Source organism: Bubalus bubalis, chromosome 20 (assembly GCF_019923935.1).
Source record: "Bubalus bubalis isolate 160015118507 breed Murrah chromosome 20, NDDB_SH_1, whole genome shotgun sequence".
In the NCBI taxonomy this organism is placed as follows: domain Eukaryota; kingdom Metazoa; phylum Chordata; class Mammalia; order Artiodactyla; family Bovidae; genus Bubalus; species Bubalus bubalis.
In genome coordinates, this window is record NC_059176.1 from 49012633 (window position 1) to 49034729 (window position 22097).

At 45.2% G+C, this 22097-nt stretch overlaps 1 protein-coding gene and 1 long non-coding RNA gene across 2 annotated transcripts in view; one reads left to right on the top strand and one right to left on the bottom strand.

Annotated features, from left to right (window-relative positions):
* Positions 1–3138: 3138 nt before the first annotated feature.
* The window catches only part of TICRR (TOPBP1 interacting checkpoint and replication regulator), a 41964-nt gene continuing 23005 nt past the window's right edge, over positions 3139–22097 (bottom strand). The window contains exons 15-22 of the mRNA XM_006058202.4: positions 19523–19669; positions 12241–12331; positions 11133–11194; positions 9698–9832; positions 8473–8630; positions 4526–6665; positions 4287–4412; positions 3139–3410 (exon numbers count right to left, since the gene is read on the bottom strand). Of these exons, the coding sequence (XP_006058264.4) occupies positions 3298–3410; positions 4287–4412; positions 4526–6665; positions 8473–8630; positions 9698–9832; positions 11133–11194; positions 12241–12331; positions 19523–19669 (2972 nt within the window). The 3' untranslated portion in view covers positions 3139–3297. The remainder of the gene's footprint in view (positions 3411–4286; positions 4413–4525; positions 6666–8472; positions 8631–9697; positions 9833–11132; positions 11195–12240; positions 12332–19522; positions 19670–22097) is intronic.
* Positions 6662–10368, top strand: LOC112580787. The gene is made up of 2 exons (XR_003105101.3): positions 6662–7307; positions 9657–10368. It is a non-coding gene; the product is annotated as an uncharacterized LOC112580787 (long non-coding RNA).

The window sequence follows — 22097 nt, forward strand, 5'->3', positions numbered from 1 at the left end:
ATAAGTTTGTTTTCAGAGTCTATGAGTTTGTTTCTGTTCTGTAAGTAAGTTCATCTGTATTTTTTTTAAGAGTCCACATATAAGTGATATCACATATTTGTCTGTCTGATTTACTTCACTTAGTATGATAATCTCTAGGTCCATGTTGCTGCAAATGGCATTCATTTTTTATAGCTGAGTAATATTCCAGTGTGTATATGTACCATGTCTTGTATGTTTCTCTGCTGACGGAGATTTAGATGGCTCCCATGTCTTAGCTAGTGTAAATAGTGCTGCAGTGAACACTGGAATGCATGTATTTATCTTTTCAAATGATAGTTTTCTCCAGATACATGCCTAGGGGTAGGACTGCTGGATCATATGGTAGTTCTATTTTTAGTTTAAGGGACCTCCATACTGTTCTCCATAATGGTTGTACCAGCTTACATTCCCACCGACAGTGCAAGAGGCTTCCCTTTTCTCCACACCCTCACCAACATTCACTGTTTGCAGACTTTCTGATGATGGCCATTCTGACTGGTGTGAGGCGATGCCTTATAATTTTGATTTGCATTTCTGTAATACTTAGCAATGTTGAACATCTTTTCGTGTTTTCTGGCCACCTGTATGTCTTCTTTGGAGAAATGTCTATTTAGTTTTTCTGCCCATTTTTTGATTGGGTTGTCTTTTTTTTTTTTTTTTAATGCAGAGCTGCATGAGCTATTTGTGTATTTTGAAGATTAAGCCCTTGTCAGTTGCTTCATTTACAAATATTTTCTCCCATTCTCTGGGTTGTCTTTGTTTTGTTTATGGTCTCCTTTGCTGTGCAAAAGTTTTTAAGCTTAATTAAGGTTAGGTACCATTTATTTTTATCATCCTGGGCGGTGCATCTAAAAAGATACTGCTGTGATCTATGTCAAAGAATGTTCTGCCTGTGCTTTCCTCTAAGAGTTTTATAAAACATAGGCCATCACCTTGACTGTTCTGCCTATCTCCACTTCATTTGGTTGTTCTTCTGCAGTTTTATTATCTTGTTCCTTCATCTGAAACTATTTCTGTGCCATATCCTTTTGTCTAATTTTGTGTTTGTGGTCTCCATTCTTCAGGCTGCAGGATTGCATTTGGTATCTGCCCCCTGGTGGATGAGGCTGGTTTAAGAGGCTTGTGCAGGCTTCCCATGGGAGGGACTGGTGCCTGCCCACTGGTGGGTGGAGAGGGGTTGTCCCTCTGGCTCAGGACTGTCGAGGGGTGTTTGTAGGCAGCTGCTGGCTCCTATTTTGGCAGCCTGTGTGCTGATGGGAGGCACTGTTTCTACCCTGTTGGTTTGGCCTGAGGCGTGCAGCACTGGAGCCGGCAGGCTGTCGGGTGGGGCCAGGTCTTGGTGCAAAAGCAGCCACCTCCAGAACTCACACCAATGAGTATTTTCTAAGGTGTCTGCCACCTGCATCCTTGTCCCCATGGTGAGCCACAGCCAATTCCTGCCTCCCCAGGAGACCCTCCAAGACCTGCAGGTAGGTCTGGTTCAGGCTCTAATGGAGTCACTGCTCTGCCCTGGGCACCAGTGCTCATGAAACCTTGTGTGTGCCCTCAAGAGTGGAGTCTGTCTCCCCCAGTCCTGTGGAGCTCCTGCACTCAAGCCAAACGCTCTGGGGGCTCCTCCCTCCGATGCCAGACCCCCAGGCTGGGAGCCTAACGTGGGCTCAGACCTCACTCCTGTGGGAGAACCTGAGCAGGTGTGGGACTTGATTACATTGTGAAAGCGGCCCTCCTCCTGTCTTGTGGTTCTTCTTGGTCTTTGGGTGTAGAGCATCCTTTTTGGTAGGTTCGAGCCTTTTTTGTTGATGGTTGTTCAGCAGTTGTGATTTTGGTTTTTGTGAGAGGAGATGAGCTCAAGTCCTTCTACTCCACCGGCCTGTCTCTCTCTGCCACCTTTTGGCTTGAGTTTCAGAAAACCATTTTATAATAAATGAAAATAATCTCTGGAGGGAAAAAACAATGGGTTTTATTTATAAGATCATAGTAGGACTCAGATCTGGAAACACAACAGGCTTGAAAGCTTTTCAGAGACCATGAGATGGTTCTGAATCACCTGTTAGCCAAGGCCCTGGCCTAGACTTGACAGCCAGCTGGGCTGCAGGGTAAGGTGAGTTTCCCTGTGAAGGACAGGAACCGTGCTGGGGACTGGCCAGCTCCCAGGGCAGACCTTGAGATATGGCTGCTCTGGAAACCACTAGAGCTGGACCGTGGTCATATTTAACCTCAGGCTGGAATGTTACACAGAAATGCACCAAATGCTAAAGATGATTTTATTGTTACACAGGGAATGCAAACCTTTATTCTACCCCTGTAACACAGCCTTCTGTTTTGTGTACGCTGCTTCCAAGTGCTGCCTCTGTCTTAGGGTTCTGGCCTTATAGCAACTGGAGGGACCGACGTAGGGGTCCTTCTCCCATTTCGCAAGTGACACAGTGTTCTGAACTTACCATGGTCACTGTTGATGTGGGGCTGGAATGGGATCCTGCCTTACAGTTCCTTGTCTGATTCTGGACACCCAGGCTGCCACTGAGTTATACTACCAGCTATACCACCTCATTTGGAGAAGGCCAATGGCACCCCACTCCAGTACTCTTGCCTGGAAAATCCCATGGACGGAGGAGCCTGGTAGGCTGCAGTCCATGGGATCGCTAAGAGTCGGACACGACTGAGTGACTTCACTTTGACTTTTCACTTTCATGCATTGGAGAAGGAAATGGCAACCCACTCCAGTATTCTTGCCTAGAGAATCCCAGGGATGGGGGAGCCTGATGGGCTGCCGTCTATGGGGTCGGACACGATTGAAGCAACTTAGCAGCAGCATACCACCTCACTAAGGCCAGGCAGGCATGGTGGATTAGGGCTGGGCTTGAGGGTGGATGGATTCCAGAGAGGGGATTTGAAAACTTGAAGGCATTCTACTGGGACTCTGAAAGCTGATCCTGGTAAAAGAGGCTTGGGACCAGGCCCCAGTTTCCTTCTGCCCGTGGGGACCTGACTGGCCTCACCTTCATGTTTTAAATTTCCTCAGTTTCATTAAGCCCTGGTTATTCCTATTTCTGTGCAGCAAGCTGAGGGTTACATATGAGGAGTGGACTGGCAGGGCCCTGGCTCAGATGGACCGGGTTTCTGGGCATATGACTAAGAATGCGTTTTTATTCTACATGTCTGGAATTACATGTGTTTCCAGAGAAAACTGCTCTCAGAGCACTTTTGTGAGGAAGTGTAGTGGTTCCGGGCAAAGTCGGTAGTGTTTGTAGTTAAACGTCCCCCAGATGGTTCTAACTAGCTGAGCAGCTTCTTCCGTGAATAAGATCTGCCGATAGGGCGTCTCCTGGAGAATGCTCGGCTGAAAGGAGAGTCTTCTGCCGTGGGGGAAAATACATCCACATCCTCATCTAGAAAAAGGTGGAAAGACTTAGCATGCAGGATGTAACGGAGAACACAACAGAGGAAAGTGGGCTTCACCTGCAGAGGGTTACGCACGGAGATCGACTTAAGAAAGCCAGCACTGCCTGTAGGTGCGCTCGTCCCATGGAAGCATCCATTACCCACACTGTTTATCAGGCCCTCTACTCTTACTGTCAGCACTGAGCAAACGGCAACAAGTAACTGAAAATGCAGAAAACCTGTGGCGCTTCAGTTTTCTGCACCTTCTTTTTGTCTCAGATTGTGGGGGTTTTTGCTATTTTGCATGATTTATATCATGGTCTTGAGGAAGGAGAACCATTGAAGACCCCCGCCTCCTGCACCCCCCTCAACAATTCTAGCTACGCGGTGCACTTAATAGGTTCAATCCCATTCTTCCCAGGTGGGGTCAAGGGGAATCCTAGAGTCTGAAGGGTGATTATAATAGCCAGGCCTTTTTCAGACCAAATGGACAGAAACCCAGGGGTGTAACCTCTGAGGAGAAACGGCTGGCTGGCTCGACACACACCACCTGCCACTTGGGCTGCTCGCCCCTCCGATCCCAGGGACCCAGACGAGCAGTAAGTGGTTGTGCGCCCACTTCTGTCACTGTCTTCCAAGAAGCTCAAGCAATCTGGTAGGATTTTGAGGGTTTTTCTTGTTTGGTGGTGGTGGTTCCAAAGCACATAAGTTCTAAAGTGGTACTTCTCTGGGAGCCCATGACAAGGCGGGGGATAAAACCACCCTAACCCTACGACCCCTCCGAGATTCAACTGCCTGAAAACCCCGGAGGTAACTTGAGATCGAGCTAACCAAAGGACAGAAATTAGATCCTGGTGATGTCTCTAGGACCTCCAACAAATTACCTCTGGCGTCTTTACACTGAGAGGAGGGTGTCTTCCCCTGGAACAGCAGTGGAGAGTGGGTCAGCGCCTGCAGCCCGCTGGCAGAGAGGCAGCTCCGCACGGCACAGCCGGGAGGCGGGGTGGCACCTGGAGTGATGGCACGGTCAGTGCAGCCCGCGGCCCCGACGAGGAAGCCCGAGCCTTCCCCCGGTGTCCCCTCGGCGCTGCCGCGCCCACATGGCCCAACACGGCAAACTCACCTGGGACGAACGCCTCATCGTCCGCCTCGGAGGGCAACTGGTGAATGCTTGTGCTTGGAGACCGCTCTTCTGAGTCTCCCTGCTGATCGCAGGCCCTCTTCACTTGTCGTTCAGCCTCCTCCTTAGCAGAGAGGCATCTCTTCCTAGATCCCAACCCAAACTGTCCCCAGGAGAAGGCCTCCTCAGCCTTGGGCACGCTGTCCCTGGGAGGCGACTGGTCTGGCAGCTGACACACACCCTCTAGCTCAAAATCCCCCAGGATGGGGGGCCTGCCGATGCCAAGTTCCAGGCCTCGCTCCTTGCCCTCGGGCTCCAGTGGCGACACTCCCCCGGGAAGGTCGGAACTGACCTCGCTCCTCCCAGCAGAGGGGCCGAGGCTGCAGTCCACCGCCCTCTTTCTGCGGGGCCAGTCTTTAATTGTGTCAGGAGTCGTCTTCCCACTGTGCTTGGGAGATGGGGTCCAAGGAACCCCAACTTCTGTCTGGAACGGAGAAGGGGTACCGCAGGGGCAGCGGGTGGGGGTGCATGACTGGCAAATATAGGTCTGTCCCCCACTCTTGCCAGGGGTGCTGTGCGAGGGGCGAAGGCAGGGGGCCGACAGGCAGGTGGCTTCGGGTTTGCCTGAGGACTTGCTGGCCCTAGGCACACTGGGACCCGGGAGGGAGCTCTCCTCCCTTGGCGGGGGCTCAGCTTCTGGCAAAGAGCTGGAGTCTATCTTTTTAATTCGGAGCTTGGGGAGGCCAGAAGCTTGCATCTCCAGCTCAACCTCATAGGTCTGCGGGCTGGCAGGAGCTCTGCAGGGCCAGGGTGACGCCTGCTGATCCTCTAGTTGTGTGGCCGCCTGGCACTGCTTCATGTCTGCCGTGCAGTGTGGGTCGTAGGGGGGCATCAGGGGCGAGCGGGGTCCAGAGGAAGGAGAGGTGGGAAGAATCCTGGGGTCACATGGAGACGGCTTCTCACACATACCCATCCTTAACCCCTCACCTCCGTCCAGGGGTGAAATGCTGCTTTTTAAGTTATCATGGCCATGGTGCTCAGCTTCATCCAGGAGAGTGAGACAGTCTGAGTCTGCTGCAATAAGCAAAGGAGAGGATGTATGCCAGTCACCCCCAAAGCCAGTTCCAGGGTAAGCTGGAAGTTCAGGTGAAGCTGGAGAAGAGAGGGTCACTGCCTTCTGGTTCTTTCCAGTGTCTGTGATGGCAGCTGGGTTGTCAGTTATGGCAACCCTCAGAGCAGCCAAGCTGTCAGGCTGGCTGTCCAGGAAGTCTCGTTCTGTTTCTGAGGTCTTTTTATGCCGTTTCCCATGTTTGGAAGGGGGCGGAGGGGGCCAGAGGTCAGACGGAGCTACCTGTGAGGCATTGGGAGGCATCAAGGGAGCAGAACAGGAGGGAGGTGTGGTGACACTGGGTGATCTCTGGACTTCTTGCCAGCCCACTTGTCCAGAGGAAGGAGATGCTATGGGAAATTCCCCAAGTGAACTCTCCTTGGAAATACCACGTGAAGGAGAGGTATCAGCTCTTTTTGGAAAAGTCAGAGCTGCGTTCCCTGGTCTCTCTGGGGTTTTGACAGCTTTGTTACTCCATGGCTGCGGCAGCTTCTCTGCCCGGGGTGCTCCAGAGCCCCGGGGGAGCTGGTGTTTCTGACTTGGAGATGTGCCCTTGGAAGCGGCTTGTCTCTGGAGCCCTGAGGCTGCTGTCCTGGGAGGTGCTCGAGCAGAGGATCTGCTAGGGGTCAGACACTCAGTCCTGGTCGGGGCAGTTGATGAAACCAGGGCTGCTGGACAGGAGGTGCTTTCCGGACTGGAGTCCACCAAATGTGGCCAAGAAGAATTCTGCAAAAATCTGGGGGGCTGACCACCTTGTCTCTGGGGAGTTCTTGGGACCTTTTCAAGAGGAGAGGCACCTTCTGCCAGGGAGTGTCCTTTCCGAGGGGTGACTTTTGGTTGCGACGGTGAATCCCAGCCATGTGGAGATAAGTCTTTCAAGAATTCCTTAAAAATGACCTGTTTGGCAGGGGTCATTTCCGCAGGGGATTTCTGCAGCCTTTCTGGGGTGCGCAGTGGAGTCTGTGGTGTCCGAGGGACCTTTCTTGGTGTGGCTTTACAAGAGCTTGGAGACTTCCAGTAACTCTTCTCAGGCGTCTGTAAAGAAAGATGCTTATTTCAGTGCTTTGAACATCATAACCCATAGTCTCGGAAATGTTTTAATGATCTCTAAGAAGATTAAAAAGTCCAGTGGGAGGTTTCTTATCATCAGCCAAAGGAATGATAAATTGGATTTCATACAGGACATGTTTCCACTTCCAAAACATGACCCAGATTTTACTTGTCAGCTTTCTAGCACTAAGCACTGTATCCAAGCTTCATTTCTTCTAAGACAAATTGTTTTAACAATTTGCGCACTACAGTGAAAATATGCTTTGCCTCTATATCACTCCACTCACTACTCACAGCTGTCTTTTCCTGATCTTTGCCTGAAGTAACCTTTAGGAGCCACATCATCTGCTATTCACCTGTCACTTGTCACCACATGTCGATCCTGTCACCCACATTAGAAACCTGGTAGTCATCCTGGACTCCCTCCCTCTCCACATGCCTTCCACATGTGGTTTTAAGTACCTCATATGCGTCAGGCAAAATGTGTGCAGAAGGCCGGGGTGAGGGAGGAGGAGGAGATGAAACATGGACCCTATGGATACACAGCAACAAAGATAACATCTCAGAGAGGAACCTTCCCAACAAAAAAACTTCCCTTCTTGCAAAAATTGCAGTTAATTCCAACAGGTAAGGAAGTCTGACAACTATTGTTCAATCTTATTATCTCAAGAGTCCTGGTCCAGTTGGCATTTCATGTGGGGTATAGACAGATGAGGGGAAGATTCTCTGGAGGAGGAAACAGCAACCCACTCCAGTATTATTGCCTGGAGAATCCCATGGACAGAGGAGCCTGGTGGGCTACAGTCAATAGGGTCACAAAGAGACATGACTGAAGCAACTTAGCACACAGACGGATGATAACACACTTGGGCTGATGTACTGACGGGCGTGCACGGGACACCACGGGAGCGTTGGCTGTCTAACCCAGCTGGGGCTTGGGGGGCAACGGACAGTGGTCAGGTCTTAAAAGAATGGGTGTTGGCAGGTGAAGACAAGGTGGACAGTGCGGGAGAGGGACCTTGAGGCACAGACAGCCGTATGAGCAAAGGCACGAAAGTGAAAAACAGCAGCTCTGTGCATCCTGAGGCGGCTGGGAAGGTGGAGTGTGAAGCAGAGATGGGCGAGCAGGCGTCAGAGTGCCTGTCCAGGGAGGAGACGGAACACGGTCCTATGGACCCTTCCCCACAGCTTCCTGTGTCTCCCCAGTCCCCTAAGCGGTTTTGAGGCAGAGTCTGTAGAGCTTCCAGCACAGTGAGGTAGTCAGAGGAGCACCCGATGGGGTCACAGAGGTCCCACCAACCTCTGGGGGTGGGACGGATTTGAGAGGGAAGAGGCTATGGAAGTGTTACAGGCAGAAGTGAACTCGGGTAGGATCTGAAAGGATGGAGAGGAGGGAATGGGTATCAGATAGGCTGTCAATAAAATGGGCAGGACCGATGGATTAGCCAGGCCTGAGGAGAGGGAGTCCAGGATGACTACCAGGTTTCTAACATGGGTGACAGGATCGAGTGGGCAATCAAACAGGTGAGAATGCTACTGCACATTTCAGACAGATATAGACCTAGTGTCCAATATAAATGGAGATGAACCCAAGAGGTAGGTGAGATCTACCTGCTCAGTCCAGCTACTACCTTAAGTCCCCATGTACCCAATAATCATTCATCAAGTCAGCCTCAACCACCTCAAATCTCTATTACTATCTTCTCTTCCCTACTGGCCTCAGTGGCTTTCCTTGCCCATGTCTACATGTTCCCCAAACTATACTATTTTAAACATCATAGTAATTTTATACCTGATAGGCTGTAGGTGTTGCAGAACCCACAGTGTTTCCTGAAGGCCTTTTAATCCGTGCTGAGCCCTTCTCTGAGGGACTGATCATCTCAGACATTGCTCCGAATAGAAGTCTCTTGGGAGACCGAATACTTTGGACTGGAGAGTTTTCTCTTTGGTCTGCAAGTCAAAAACAGTGACAATATTTAATTCTTTCTCAATTCCTGCCCTCTCCCCCCGCACCCAATACTCATAAAACAGCCAGTCTATATAAGAAAGATGACGATTTGGGAGCAAATGGGGGGAAATCCCACCTAACTGTGACAGCAGGGGTAACAAGTGCTGCTTTATCGCATTGTGAGACTGCATTATCAAGCCCAGTCTCTACATTAGGAGGTGAGGGCAACGGAAAGAATTTGAAAAGACAAGTACAAAAGATAGATCTGATAAGCCAAGTTCACAATGGATAAAAGAATGAAGGTCATACAGTACCTTCAACCTGGGGATACCTTCCCATAGCATCTGAATGTATGTATGGAGGAAATTGCAGGTCATTTCCTCTTGAATGAATGGAAGTACCTACAAGGATAGTGTGGGCAGCCAGCCATAGGAAGCCAAAGGGGTGATTCTGATAATGGTGGCCGTGGTCACCTGTTCATCTGGTCATCACTCTGAACCTCAAATATTTATACTGTAAGTCGCCTGCATACAAAAGAGTTCCGTTCTGAGAGCGCATTCGTTAAGTCCAACTTGTTCATAAGTCCAAAGTCAGCCGAGGTACCCAGCTAACACAATTGGCTATGTAGTACTGTATTATAATTGGTTTGTGGTATTTTTCACACAAAAATTAAAATATTCTTAGCCTTGGAGTACAGTACCTTGCAAAGTACAGTACAACAGCTGGCAGCAAGCAACAACTGCCAGCTACATCACCAGTTTTTATGCTTGCTTCCAGACATCCTGGGCTTGAAATAAAGACACTGTACTATTATACCCTGTACAGTGCTGTAAAGTACATACACATACAGCCACTTGTAGAGGATGCACGCACGTGACAACGTATACCAGACACGTGAACTTACATGACTAGACATTCTAACGCGTGTCAGGATCTTTGAAAGCTCACAATCTGAAGGTTCATACATAGGCAACTTACTGTACCTGACCTGTTTCTCCAATATCAAATTTCATTCTTTTCCCACCAAGCTTGTGTGGACCTCTGAAGACAGGCAGGCAAAGTGTGTTACCTGACTTCATTTGCTGGAATGAGTGAACCCTTTGTATACTTCGAGACTTTGGCTGAGACACAGAGTAGAAGGAAGCAGAGTTTGTCCTGCTGAACACCAACTGCTTGATTCGAGGACTTCGTCTCAAACTCACCACTGTAAGACCAGAATCAGTTAGTACCAAGAAGAAATGCAAGCTCGGTGTTTCCCCTATGAGATGGGTAAGATCTATGTGACACCATGCACAAGAGGGGCTTCCCTGGTGCCTCAGTCGGTAAAGAGTCCACCTGCAATGCAGGAGACCTGGGTTCCGTCCCTGGGTCAGGAAGATCCTGGAGAAAGGAATAGCTACCCACTCCAGTATTCTGGAGTGAAGAATTCTTCACCACTGAAGAATTCCATGGACAGAGACGCCTGGTGGGCCACAGTCTGTGGGACTGCAGAGAGTCGGACGTGACTGAGCGACTAACACTTTCATGTACAAGATGGAAAACTTGGTTTCCAACAAGCTCTTGGTTTTGAGATCTTTGAAGTGTGACAAAGCTAAGAGGGCTATGATATGTGGCCCCAGCAAACTTCCCCCCAAAAAACCAAACAAAAAACTCGACCCCTGCAGACTGTAACCTGCATTAAGTATTATGAACTGCCACCCTGAAGCATTATGTAGAGTGATAAAAAAGGTTTGTAGAGTGTGACTTTCATTAAAAAGTTTTAAATCACGGTTTTCATACTCATGTTACATATATTTGTATAGAAACAACACCTGTAAGAGTATTATTAAAGCTAAACATTAGAGTATTTCTGATTTGTGGGATTACCAAGTGTTAATTTTTTGGCTTCTCTATGTTTTCTAATTTTTCTACAATAAACTACCTGATTTAAAAAAAAAATGTTTTTGGAAACCCCTCCTTCATGTATACTTTAAAAATAAGCCAAGGTTTGTTTGTTTGTTTTTAAATTTTTGGCTGAGCTGGGCCTTTGCTGCTTCACGAGCTTTTCTCCAGCTGCAGCACGCGGGAGCCACTCTAGTTGTGCTGCACAGGCTTCTCTTGCGTTTCCCGGGCTCTAGAGCACAGGCTCGTAGCTGTGGCACACGGCTTAGCTGCTCCGCAGCATGTAGGATCTTCCCCATCAGGGACGAAGCCATGTCTCCTGCGGTAAACATCCTTTACCACTGAGCTACCAGGGAAGCCCCACAGTACCTTATATCAACACAGCAGTTTAGCGTTCACTCTGAACCCCATTTCTATTATGTAAACATATTTCTTCTCCAGAAACTCTCGGTACACTCTGTGTAACAGGTCATTCACCAATTAACATGAACTGATACACACTGTGGGCCCAGAGCTGTCATAATGGATATGCTGAGCAAGAATACAAGTCCAGAAAAGTTTTCATAGAAAGTAGAGAAAACACAAAAGCCCAGAACCCCCAAACAAACAAAAGTAGGTAATACCATCTTCTCCTTTCTCTGGGGACTCTTCAACAACGTCAATATCAGGACCAGGATCAGAGGACCTTGAGGAACAGCGGGTACAAGGACTAGTCAGCATCACTCATAAATAATGTACATCACAGACCTACAGGTTCTCACCTCACAAGATAACAAAGACCACAAATGGTCTTGATGACATCACTGTAGGCAGGCACTCTCAGACATTACTGTCAAGAGTGAAAGGCTAAGAACATTTTTTTTTTGAAAGCAGTTTGACAAAGTTAAATTTGTATACCGTTTGATCCACAAATTTCACTTCTTACAATTTACCCTGTAGATAAATGAGCACAAGTGTGTAAAATCCACACACAAATAATGTCCAGATGTAGCCTTGACAAGGAGGAGTAGATGTACTTCTCCCCATTCTTGCTCTCATGTACAGTTAAGAACCCTGGGTATTACATACAGAGCAAGCAGAAGGCTCTCAAAGGTGGAGAGAAGACTCAGGACCTCAGGACCTGAAGAGACATAGGGCAGTGAGCTCTGGGAGTTTCTATTTTGCTTCATAGATCCTGGATCAGGTGCTCAACAAGCTGACAACCCCAATACACCAAGAGGTGCAGACAAAAACTGCCCTGAGCAAAGTTAGTTCTCTTTAGACAAAGAACCAGGAAAGGGGCAGCCAAGTAAGACAGAAACATTCAGCAAAAGCTGCCCTACTCAAACCAATTGCCATGGAAAACTGTGGCCTCACCACACCCCTGAACAGGCCTAGCTGGGATCATCCCAGGCCTGGCAGCGAGACGCCCTCCTTCCCCAGGTCAACACATGAATAGATTTTAAAATTAGGCAATATCCATTCAATAGAATACTACTCAGCAATAATATGGAACGAACTATTGATATATACAACAACACAGATAAATCTCAAAATAATTATGCCAAAGAGGCTGGACACCAGAGTGCATTCTGTATGGTTCTCCAGCCCTCACAGAATTTTCAGAATGCTCTTTGGTGATAGGCAACGCGGTTGAGACTGGTCACAAATGTCATGAGAAGGTAAGCATGGCCCATAAGATGAGGAGGGCTGTGCGGGAGCATGAAGAAGCTAGACAAGGACGTCGCTCACCTGCCCTTGATCTGTCTATGAAGCAGCCTTCCGGAGATTTGCTTGTGTACTGGTGTCTCGGCCACACTCTTGGTCAGCAGCTTGCGATAACCTAAAATGTAAATAGGATAAATTTCACATAATCTTACCAAGCAGAAACAGCAAGGCAATGGAAGCAATTTGAACTTAAATACGGTTTAACACTTAGCCAGAGTGGCTCTTAATGGACTCGTGGACCAAGGTCTAACCATAAGATTTGACTTAACATGACATTACAGTTTATCAGCACTATTAGAGTTTAACAATAAATAATCCAATATAAAATATAATGAAAATAATGATCCTGAAAAAAAAGTTCTTATTAGGGCTAATACTTCTGTCCACCTAGTTGGTGGTTCTTTTATTTATGATTAAATTATTGCATTTATGATTAAGGCATGTGAAAATGCTGATATGTCATGCAATGTTAAGATATTTAATACAAAGATAAATCTAATTTATGCTCTGGCATAAATTTTCTCAATAGCGTAAGACAGACAAGTTACTCATGGGAGGACTGGTTTTAAGGGAGATAAAAATGACTAGGAAGAGGACTGATGCCAGCAGGAATGTGGGGTAAGGACCTCTTGAGAAAACTCCCCCATAAAAGGAATGAGAACACTGACCAAAAGTGAACTCAGTTGCTCCAGAACTCTGGAAATTAACCAGTTTGGAGTAATCCAAGGAGTAGTTATTCAACAAAAACAGCTGTATCTCCTTAAGAATAGCAAGCCCTGCACAACTTTAACTTCCCTGGCCCCGACTTCCTCTCCCTGGCCCCGCGGCAGCCTTGAGAACCAACAGCCCAGCGGCCCCTGGATGAACAAATGGTGTCTAAGCTCCTCCACAGCCCCATTCCCAGATAGCGGTCTATTTGGCCTATCTAGTGGTTCCCTGGAAAATCCCACTCACTTGGCCTGTCTCTATTTGACCTGACTCAGAACTTGTCCAATGCAAACAACTTTTTCCCAGGGAGCCATTTACTAAAAACAATCAGCAGCAACTGTAAACATGAGCTGCCTGAGGTGGTGATCTTGGGGCAGACAAGATAACCAAGAGTCTGGATGTGAAAACTGGGGAATGAGATATCCACAAGGGACTCTGCTAACTTCTGACACACTCAGGGAACCTGCAAGTCCGTGTGCGGAAGGGCTGTGTGCACGCCCAGGATGGACCCAAGGAGGGCCCTGCATGTGTGCTCAGGCGTGGCCAACTCCCTGTGACCCCATGGACTGCAGCCCTCAGGACCCCCTGTCCATGGAATTCTCCAGGCAAGAATACTGGAGTGGGTTACCATTTCCTCTTGGCTGTCACCTTTGGCTGACCCCAAGGCTCTAGAAAACAGAAAGAGTTGTAAACTGTCTGGCTGAGTATTGAAGATGTGAGCCAATGCACACATAGGGCCCCTCAGCAAAAGCTGGGAAACTTACTAGTTCCAAGCATGGAAGGAAATCTCTGTCCAACCTTTAGCTGACCACTAAGCTAACCAAGCAGAGATTTTAGTGGCTACACATGACAGAATACAGACTTGAAAGAACTAGTTCAGTAAACAAACAAAACCAGTTAATAGTAAAAACAAACTCTGCCCTGGAGCCGTGGCAATCTGATTGTCAGAGCTGACTCAATATTTAACATGTCCAGTTGTCAACAAAAAATATAAGACAAGAAATAAGAAAGTATGGCCCATAAACACGGCGGGGCGGGGGCGGGAGTGGGGGTGGTGTGGGAAACCCATTCAATAGAAAGCATTCCTAAAGAAGTTCAGACATGGATTCATTAGCACAAGACTTTAAATCAGCTATCTGCAATATGTTCAAAGAACTAAAAAAGGAAAAATAATATCTAAAGAACTAAAGGAATGTACGAGCCTGATGACTTGCCAAGTACAGAATATCAATAAAGAGAGATGTCATTAAAAAGAACCAAGTAGAAATTCTAAAATCGAAAAGTACACTATACTCATTTAGAGGGGCCTAGAAGTTGATATGAGGTGGCAAAAGAATCAAAGGTGAAGACAGGTAATTGAGGTTATCCAGTTTGCGGGACAGAAAGAAAAACGAACAGTCTTAGACAGCCATGGGACACAATCCAGCATAATAACATAAGACATAGTGGGAGTTCCAGAGAAAGAGGGGAGAAAGAGGTGGAAAACTTTGAAGAAATACTGGTTGAAAACTTCTGATGTCTGATGAAAGACATTCCATAGCCAAGTAGCTCAATAAACCTAAGTAGGATAAAGACAGAGATCTGCACCAGACAAATCACAATCAAATCATCAGAAGTCAAAGGGGAAGACAGACTCTTGAAAGAATCAAGAAAGCAGCAATCTGTCATGTACAAGCAGTCCTCACTAAGATTAACAGCTGACTTCTCAGAAACACAGGATGACAAAAATGTGGGGTGATGAAAGGTGCAGGGCTGAAAGAAAAAGACTTAATCAGGAATTCTATTATAACATCTTATAGAAAAAAAACGAACGAACTTTTTGGCCCACCCAACATACCCTGTAAGGGAATCCCTGATGGCTCAGCAGTAAAGAATCTGCCTGCAACACAGGAAACACGGATTTGATATCTGGATCAGGAAGATCCCTTGGAGAAGGAAATGGCAACCCACTCAAGTATTCTTGCATGGAGAATCCCACGGACAGAGGAGCCTGGAGGGCTACAGTCCATGGGTTGGTTGCAAGAGTCAGACACGACTTAGGGACTAAACCACCATCACCACCAATAAATCCTGTAAACTATTACTCAAACATGAAGGAGAACATCCTCCCCACCCTCAAAGATACACCCAAAAAACAACACTGAGAGAATCTGACACTGGCAGACCAGCCCTAAAAGTACTATCCATACTACAGGGAGTCCTTTAGGCTGAAAGGAAAGGGCACTAGAGAGTAACATGAGTCCACATGAAGAATTAAAGAGCACTGGTAAAGGCAATCATACAAGTAAATGCCAACAACAAAATAAAAGTATTGTTATTTCTGTATCTTTCTCCTTTGAGTTTAAAGATAAAGCAAGGATTATAAATGTGCTGATGGGCATACAGTGTATCAAGATGTAATTTGTATGACGAGCTAGCACACAGAAGGGGTTAGAAAATAGTTATACAGAGGAGCAAAGTTTTTGTTGCACTCCTGAAATTAAGTTGATATCAACCTTGACTGGATAAATTAAGAAATTAATTGCAACATCCATGGAAAGGGACACCATACAAAACAGTGAAGTAGGAAGCTCTAGGGTTTGGTCCCTCCCCTAAAACAACCAGTAAACTAGGAAAAAAATGATCAGAGTAAACTATTTTGGAACTTCTGCAACCTGACTGGCGCTAATGACAACCAGGAAAGAGCCCAATGAAGGGAGACCCCGATATTTAGTAAGGGGATGACGTGCCCGGAACAGCTACCGGCCCTTTTTCCTCAGCCCCGCTGCAGCTGTGGGGCAGTGGCCCACGTCCTGGGAGCAGCTGGCGGGTGGTAGAGCAGACAGTGGGGACCCTGTCTTCTAACTCTGGGTTATAAGGTTCAGTCAGCGTGCTTGGAGAGTGCAGCCCTGTGGGGCCTGAGCATACATCTGCCCTGATTTCTGCCCTCAGGCGCCAGCAGCTTTGCCCAATGCATCCAACAGGTGACTTATAGGGACAGGAACACCTTTTTGTCTGTCCCTTTTTGGAGCCAGACATTTAAGGAAATCTTTCTCAGGTTACCAGCTAATCACAGAGAAAACACAACAGAAACTTCAGTGACCACACAAGAGGGAATACATGCTTTGTAAAAATAGCTGGGAAAAGGCACAAATGGACAGGCTCTCAATAAGCAAAGATCAGTGATTTCACAGGAGTGGGAGAATCTTATCTCCAGAGTCAACAGACTATAATATTCAGAATACCTAATTCTCAACAAAGAATTACAAAGCATACAAAGAAACAGGAAAGTGTGTCAAGGAAGAAAAGAATTTGACAGAAAGTACCCTTGAGAAATCCCAGACATTGGAATCACTGGTTAAAAATGTTAAATGAGCTCAAGGAAAAAAAATGAACACAGAACTGAAAGAAATAAGGAAAACAACGGATAAACACAGCGAGAATATCAATAATGTAACAGAAATTATAAAAGGGAACCAAATAGAAACTTCAGAGCTGAAAAGCACAATAACTGGAAAAGTTCACTAGAGGGGTTCAACCTCAGATTTGAGCAGGCAGAAGAATCAATAAACTTGAAGCTAAAGACAACCAAAATTCTCCAATCTGAGCAGAACAAAAAAAAGGACTAGATGGCTTCATTGATGAATTCTACCTAACATTAAAACAAGAATTAACACCCTAACACCTAAGCAATTCAAAAAGCACCTAAGACAACTTCAAGGAGGAAAGAACAGTCTTTTCAACGCACGAGGCTGGTACAGCTGGATAACCACAGGCAAAAGAATGACACTGTACTCACCTCACACAATACACAAAAACTAACTGGAAATGAGTCAAAGACCTAATTTAAGATTTTAAGCCATAAAACTTGGGTTGAATAATGGATTTTTAGACATGCCACCGAAAGCACAAATAACAACAAAAACGTGTTAAACTGGATAGGATCAAAATTAAAAACACTTTATATATCAAAGGACACTATCAAGAATACAAAAAGCAAACCCAACAAATTGGGGTAAAAATATTTGCAAATCACACATCTGATAAGAGATTAGTATCTAGACTATCACATAAAGAACTCTTACAACTCATAGTAAAAAGACACAATCCAATTTCAGTTCCATTCAGTCACTCAGTCTCATCCGACTCTTTGTGATCTCACAGACTGCAGGATGCCAGGCTTCCCTACCCAACACCAACTCCCAGAGCTTGCTCAAACTCATGTCCATTGAGTCAGTGATGCCATCCAACCATCTCATCTTCTGTCGTCCCTTTCGCCTCCCGCCTTCAATCTTTCCCAACATCAGGGGCTTTTCCAATGAGTCCGTTCTTCGCATCAGGTGGCCAAAGTGTTGGAGTTTCAGCACCAGCATCAGTCCTTCTGATTGAATATTCAGGACTGATTTCCTTTAGGATTGACTGGTTGGATCTCCTTGCAGTCCAAGGGACTCTCAAGAGTCTTCTCCAACACCACAGTTTAAAAGTATCAATTCTTCAGTGCTCAGCTTTCTTTATAGTCCAACTCTCACATCCATACATGACTACTGGAAAAACCATAGCTTTAACTAGACAGACCTTTGTTGGCAAAGTAATGTCTCTGCTTTTTAATATGCTGTCTAGGTTGGTCATAGCTTTTCTTTCAAGGAGCCAAGTGCGTCTTTTAATTTCATAGCTGCAGTAACCATCTGCAGTGATTTTGGAACCCAAAAGATAGTCTCACTGTTTCCATTGTTTCCCCATCTATTTGCCATCAAGTGATGAGACCAGATGCCATGATATTAGTTTTCTGAATGTTGAGTTTTAACTCCCCAGGTTGGTAGGTGCCTAGTATGCTACTGGGGATCAGTGGAGAAATAACTCCAGAAAGAATGAAGAGACAGAGCCAAAGCAAGACCACCACCCATTTGTGGATGTGACTGGTGATGGAAGTAAAGTCTGATGCTATAAAAAGCAATATTGCATAGGAACCTGGAATGTTAGGTCCATGAATCAAGGCAAATTGGAAGTGGTCAAACAGGAGATGGCAAGAGTGAATATCGACATTTTAGGAATCAGTGAATTAAAATGGACTAGAATGGGTGAATTTAACTCAGATGACCATTTTACCTACTACTGTGGGCAAGAATCCCTTAGAAGAAATGGAGTAGCCATCACAGTCAACAAAAGAGTCTGAAATGCAGTACTTTGTTGCAATCTCAAAAACAACAGAATGATCTCTGTTCGTTTCCAAGGCAAACCATTCAATATCACAATAATCCAAGTCTATGCCCCAACCAGTAATGCTGAAGAAGCTGAAGTTGAACAGTTCTATGAAGACCTTCAAGACCTCCTAGAACTAACACTCAGAAAAGATGTCCTTTTCATTATACAGGACTGGAAAGCAACCCAATTTAAAAACAGGCAAAGATTTCTCCAAAGAAGCTCTACAGGACTTCCCTGGCCGCCCACTGGTTAAGAATCTGCGCTGTCTCTGCACTAGGCACAGGTCTGATCCCTGGTCAGGAAACGAAGATTCTGCATGCCGTGCAGTGGTGAGACCAAAAGAAAAAAACGAGGCTATACAAGTAGCCAGCGAGCACAAGAAAGGAAGGTTAATAACATTAGTCATCAAGGGAATGCAATTCATAATCACAATTACACACCACTTTACACCCACTGGATGAGTAGAATCAAAAAGGGACAATGGACGGCAGTGGTAAGGATGTGGAGAAATCAAAACCCTCACATGTGGTTAGTGGGAATATAGCCACTTTGGAAAACAGTTTGGTAATTGCTCAAAAGTTAAACAGAGTTACTATGTGGCCCAGCGAATTTCATTTCTAGGCATATGCCTGAGAATTAACATGTCTACACACAATCTTGTACATGAATGTTTACAGTAGCATCACTCACAATAGCCAAAGGTAGAAACAACTTAAATGACCACCAACTGATGAATGGATTAGTAAAATGGAGCTTATCCATACAATGGTATATTATTGCCAATAGAAAGAAATGAAATACTGAGACATGTGTTTCAGTATAAACCTTGAAAACATTATGCTAAAGTAAAAGAAGCCAGTTACAAAGACCATATGATTCCTCTTATAATACCTGTAAGAAATCTATAAAAATATAAAGCAGACTGGTGGTTGCCTACAGCTGGAAGGATTGGGAGAAATGGAGAGTGACTAGTTAGTAATGGGTTCAGGGTTTCTTTCAGGAATGATGAAAATGTTCTGGAATGTGTCATGATGTGGACAACTTTGTGAACATACTGAAACCACTAAATGTTGATTTTATGATACATGAATTACCTCAATTACAACAAAGAAGCAACAACAACAAAAATAAACACACCGAAAGATTAGAAAACAGCTAGTCACCATCTTTCATTTCTGTTTAAGTGGTTTTATAAAATAGGTATTTGTCTGTTGTCTTTCAGAAGGGAGGAATGAGAAAAATACCAGGATTAATTCTTCATCTAAGCTTGGAGGGGGAGAGATCCCAAGTGGAAAATTAACTGACGGTAACCACAGAGGAGACGAAAACATGAGATTAATGAGCTCCCGCAACACAGAGCCTGGAGACTGGCTTGAGGTCGAGAACCACTTCTCTTGGTTGCCCTGCAGTGAGGTACCTTTGGTCCTCTTAAAGCTGTCATGTTTATACTCCAGACCTTCCACAGCTGACACCGAATGGCTTCTGGGCAACCCCTTCTTTACAGATCTCTTTGAAGGAGAAATCATTTCCTGGTTGAAGAGATTTCTTCGAACTTTGGTTACTTCTGAAAGCATTAAAAAAAGAAAAAGTAAAACATTATCATTAATAAATGCCACACATGAGAAAAGAAAGATATCCAAAACAGAGAATCTGCTTGAGGAAACTATTTTACAGACTGACTGCTATTATATATTTACATTTAGTAATAGATTTCCTTAAATAGTACACTCACATGGTATATCAAAACTACTCTTATAAATTTAATTTAAACCCAACCTTCTGGGAATACACGGAAGGCCCACATCACTTAAATTAGAAAAGATTTCATTTTTCTTCTTTTGACTATTTTACTAGTTTGCTGGGTAACAGTAGCCCCACCCTATCCAGGGTTTCACTTTCCAAGGTTTCAGTTATCCACAGCCAATTACGCACTGAAAATATCGAATGAAAAATCCTAGAAATAAACAATTCATAAGGATTAAAGTTGTGTGCCTTTCTGAATAGCATGATAAAATCTCATGCCATTCTGCTCTGTCCCACTCAAAACATAAATCATTCCGTTAGTCACTGAGTAGCCATCTGGGTTATCAGATCAACTATCGCAATATGTAGCAGTGCTGTGTTCAGGTAACCCTTATTTCAACCAAATATCTCTTGAGCCCCAAAGCACAAAGTAGTGATGCTGGCAATTGGCATATGCTGAAAAGAAGTTGCAAAGTGCTTTCTTTAAATGAAAAGTTTCTCCACTTAAGGAAAGAAAAAAAAATTATATGCTGAGGTTGCTATGATTTATGATTAAGAACGAATCATCTGTGAAATGGTGAAGGAAAAAGTCATGCTAGTTTTGCTGTCACATCTCAAACTGCAAAAATTATGCATGAAAGTGTTTAGTTAGGATTGAAGAGGCATTAAACCTGTACAAGATATTTTGAGAGCAAGGGACCAAATGCATGTTAACTTTTGTTATGACTACTCTATTTTATAAGGTATTAATTCCTACCGTGCCTAATTTATAAGTTAAATTTTATCCTAGGCATGTATGTATGTGCATGCTAAGTTGCTTCAGTTATGTCCAGTTCTTTGTGACCCCACGGACTGTAGCCCACTAGGCTCCTCTGTCTATGGGATTCTCCAGGCAAGAATACTAGAGTGGGTTGCCATGCCCTCCTCTAGGGAATCTTCCTGACCCAGGGATCAAACTCACATCCCTTATGTCTCCTACATTGGCAGGCAAGTTCTTTACCACTAGTGCCACCTGGAAAGCTCCATGTATGTATAGGAAAAAACATATATAGGGTTTGGTACTATCTGAAGTTTCAGGTGTCCACTGTGGATACTGGAATGTATACCCTGTGGTTAAGGGGGAGCTCTGTGTGTGTGTGTGTGTGTGTGTGTGTGTGTGTGTGTGTGTGTTAGTCGCTCAGTTTTGTCTGACTCTTTGTGACCCCATGGACTGTACCCCACCAGACTTCACTGTCTGGAATTCTCCAGGCATGATACTAGAGTGGGTTGCCATGCCCTTCTCCAGGGGATCTTCCTGACCCAGGGATCGAACCTGGGTCTCCTGCATTGCAGGCAGATTCTTTACTGTCTGAGCCATCAGGGTGGACAAGGGGGAACTACTATATTTGAAATCCTCTTCCTAACTCCAGAGCATAAGAATTAGTAAAAAAAAGCTTAAGAGTTAAGAAATACTTGACAAGGTGAGCGGGATGGCATCTTAAACTTAAGCAAGATGGCCTAGTGGATTATACTCAAAAATTCACTCAGGGTAAAAAAAATTCTAAGACCAGGTTTCCCTGGTGGCTCAGCATTAAAAAATCCACCTGCCAATGTAGGAGACACAGGTTTGATACCTGATCTGGGAAGATCCCACATGAGGCACAGCAAATAAAACACTGTGCCTCAACTATTGAGTCTGTGCTCTAGAGCCTGCGAGCCGCAACTACTGAAGCCCAAGTGCCCTCTAGAGCCCGTGCTCCACAAGAGAAGCCACCGGAATGAGAAGCCTACACGCCGCAGCTAGATAGTAGATGCTGCTTGCCACAACTAGAGGGAGCTGTGCACAGCGACGAAGATGCAGCACAGCCAAAAATAAAACTAAATAAAATTATCTTAAAAAAAATTTCTAAGAGCAAGTCATTTAAATAAAAACCAAATAAACCAGGATTCACAAACTGGGAGAAGCCTCTTTGTTTACCCATCAACAACATAAACATTATCAATAATACACAAAGTTTCCAAAAAGTGTTTCTCTATCTCCATTATGAAAGCCTCTGTGACCTGCCTTAGGCTGTTCTATGAAATTAATCTGTGATCTGACAGCCAAATTTGATCTGTTACTTTCTGTTTTTCCCAAGTTTTAGAAAAGTTTAATATCGATAGAAAATTTCAAAAAGGAATACAATAAACAGAATCATCACTAAAATTTATCAACTGTGGACATTCGTTTTCTCTCTCGTCCTCTCTCTACGTTTATACAATTGCCCATC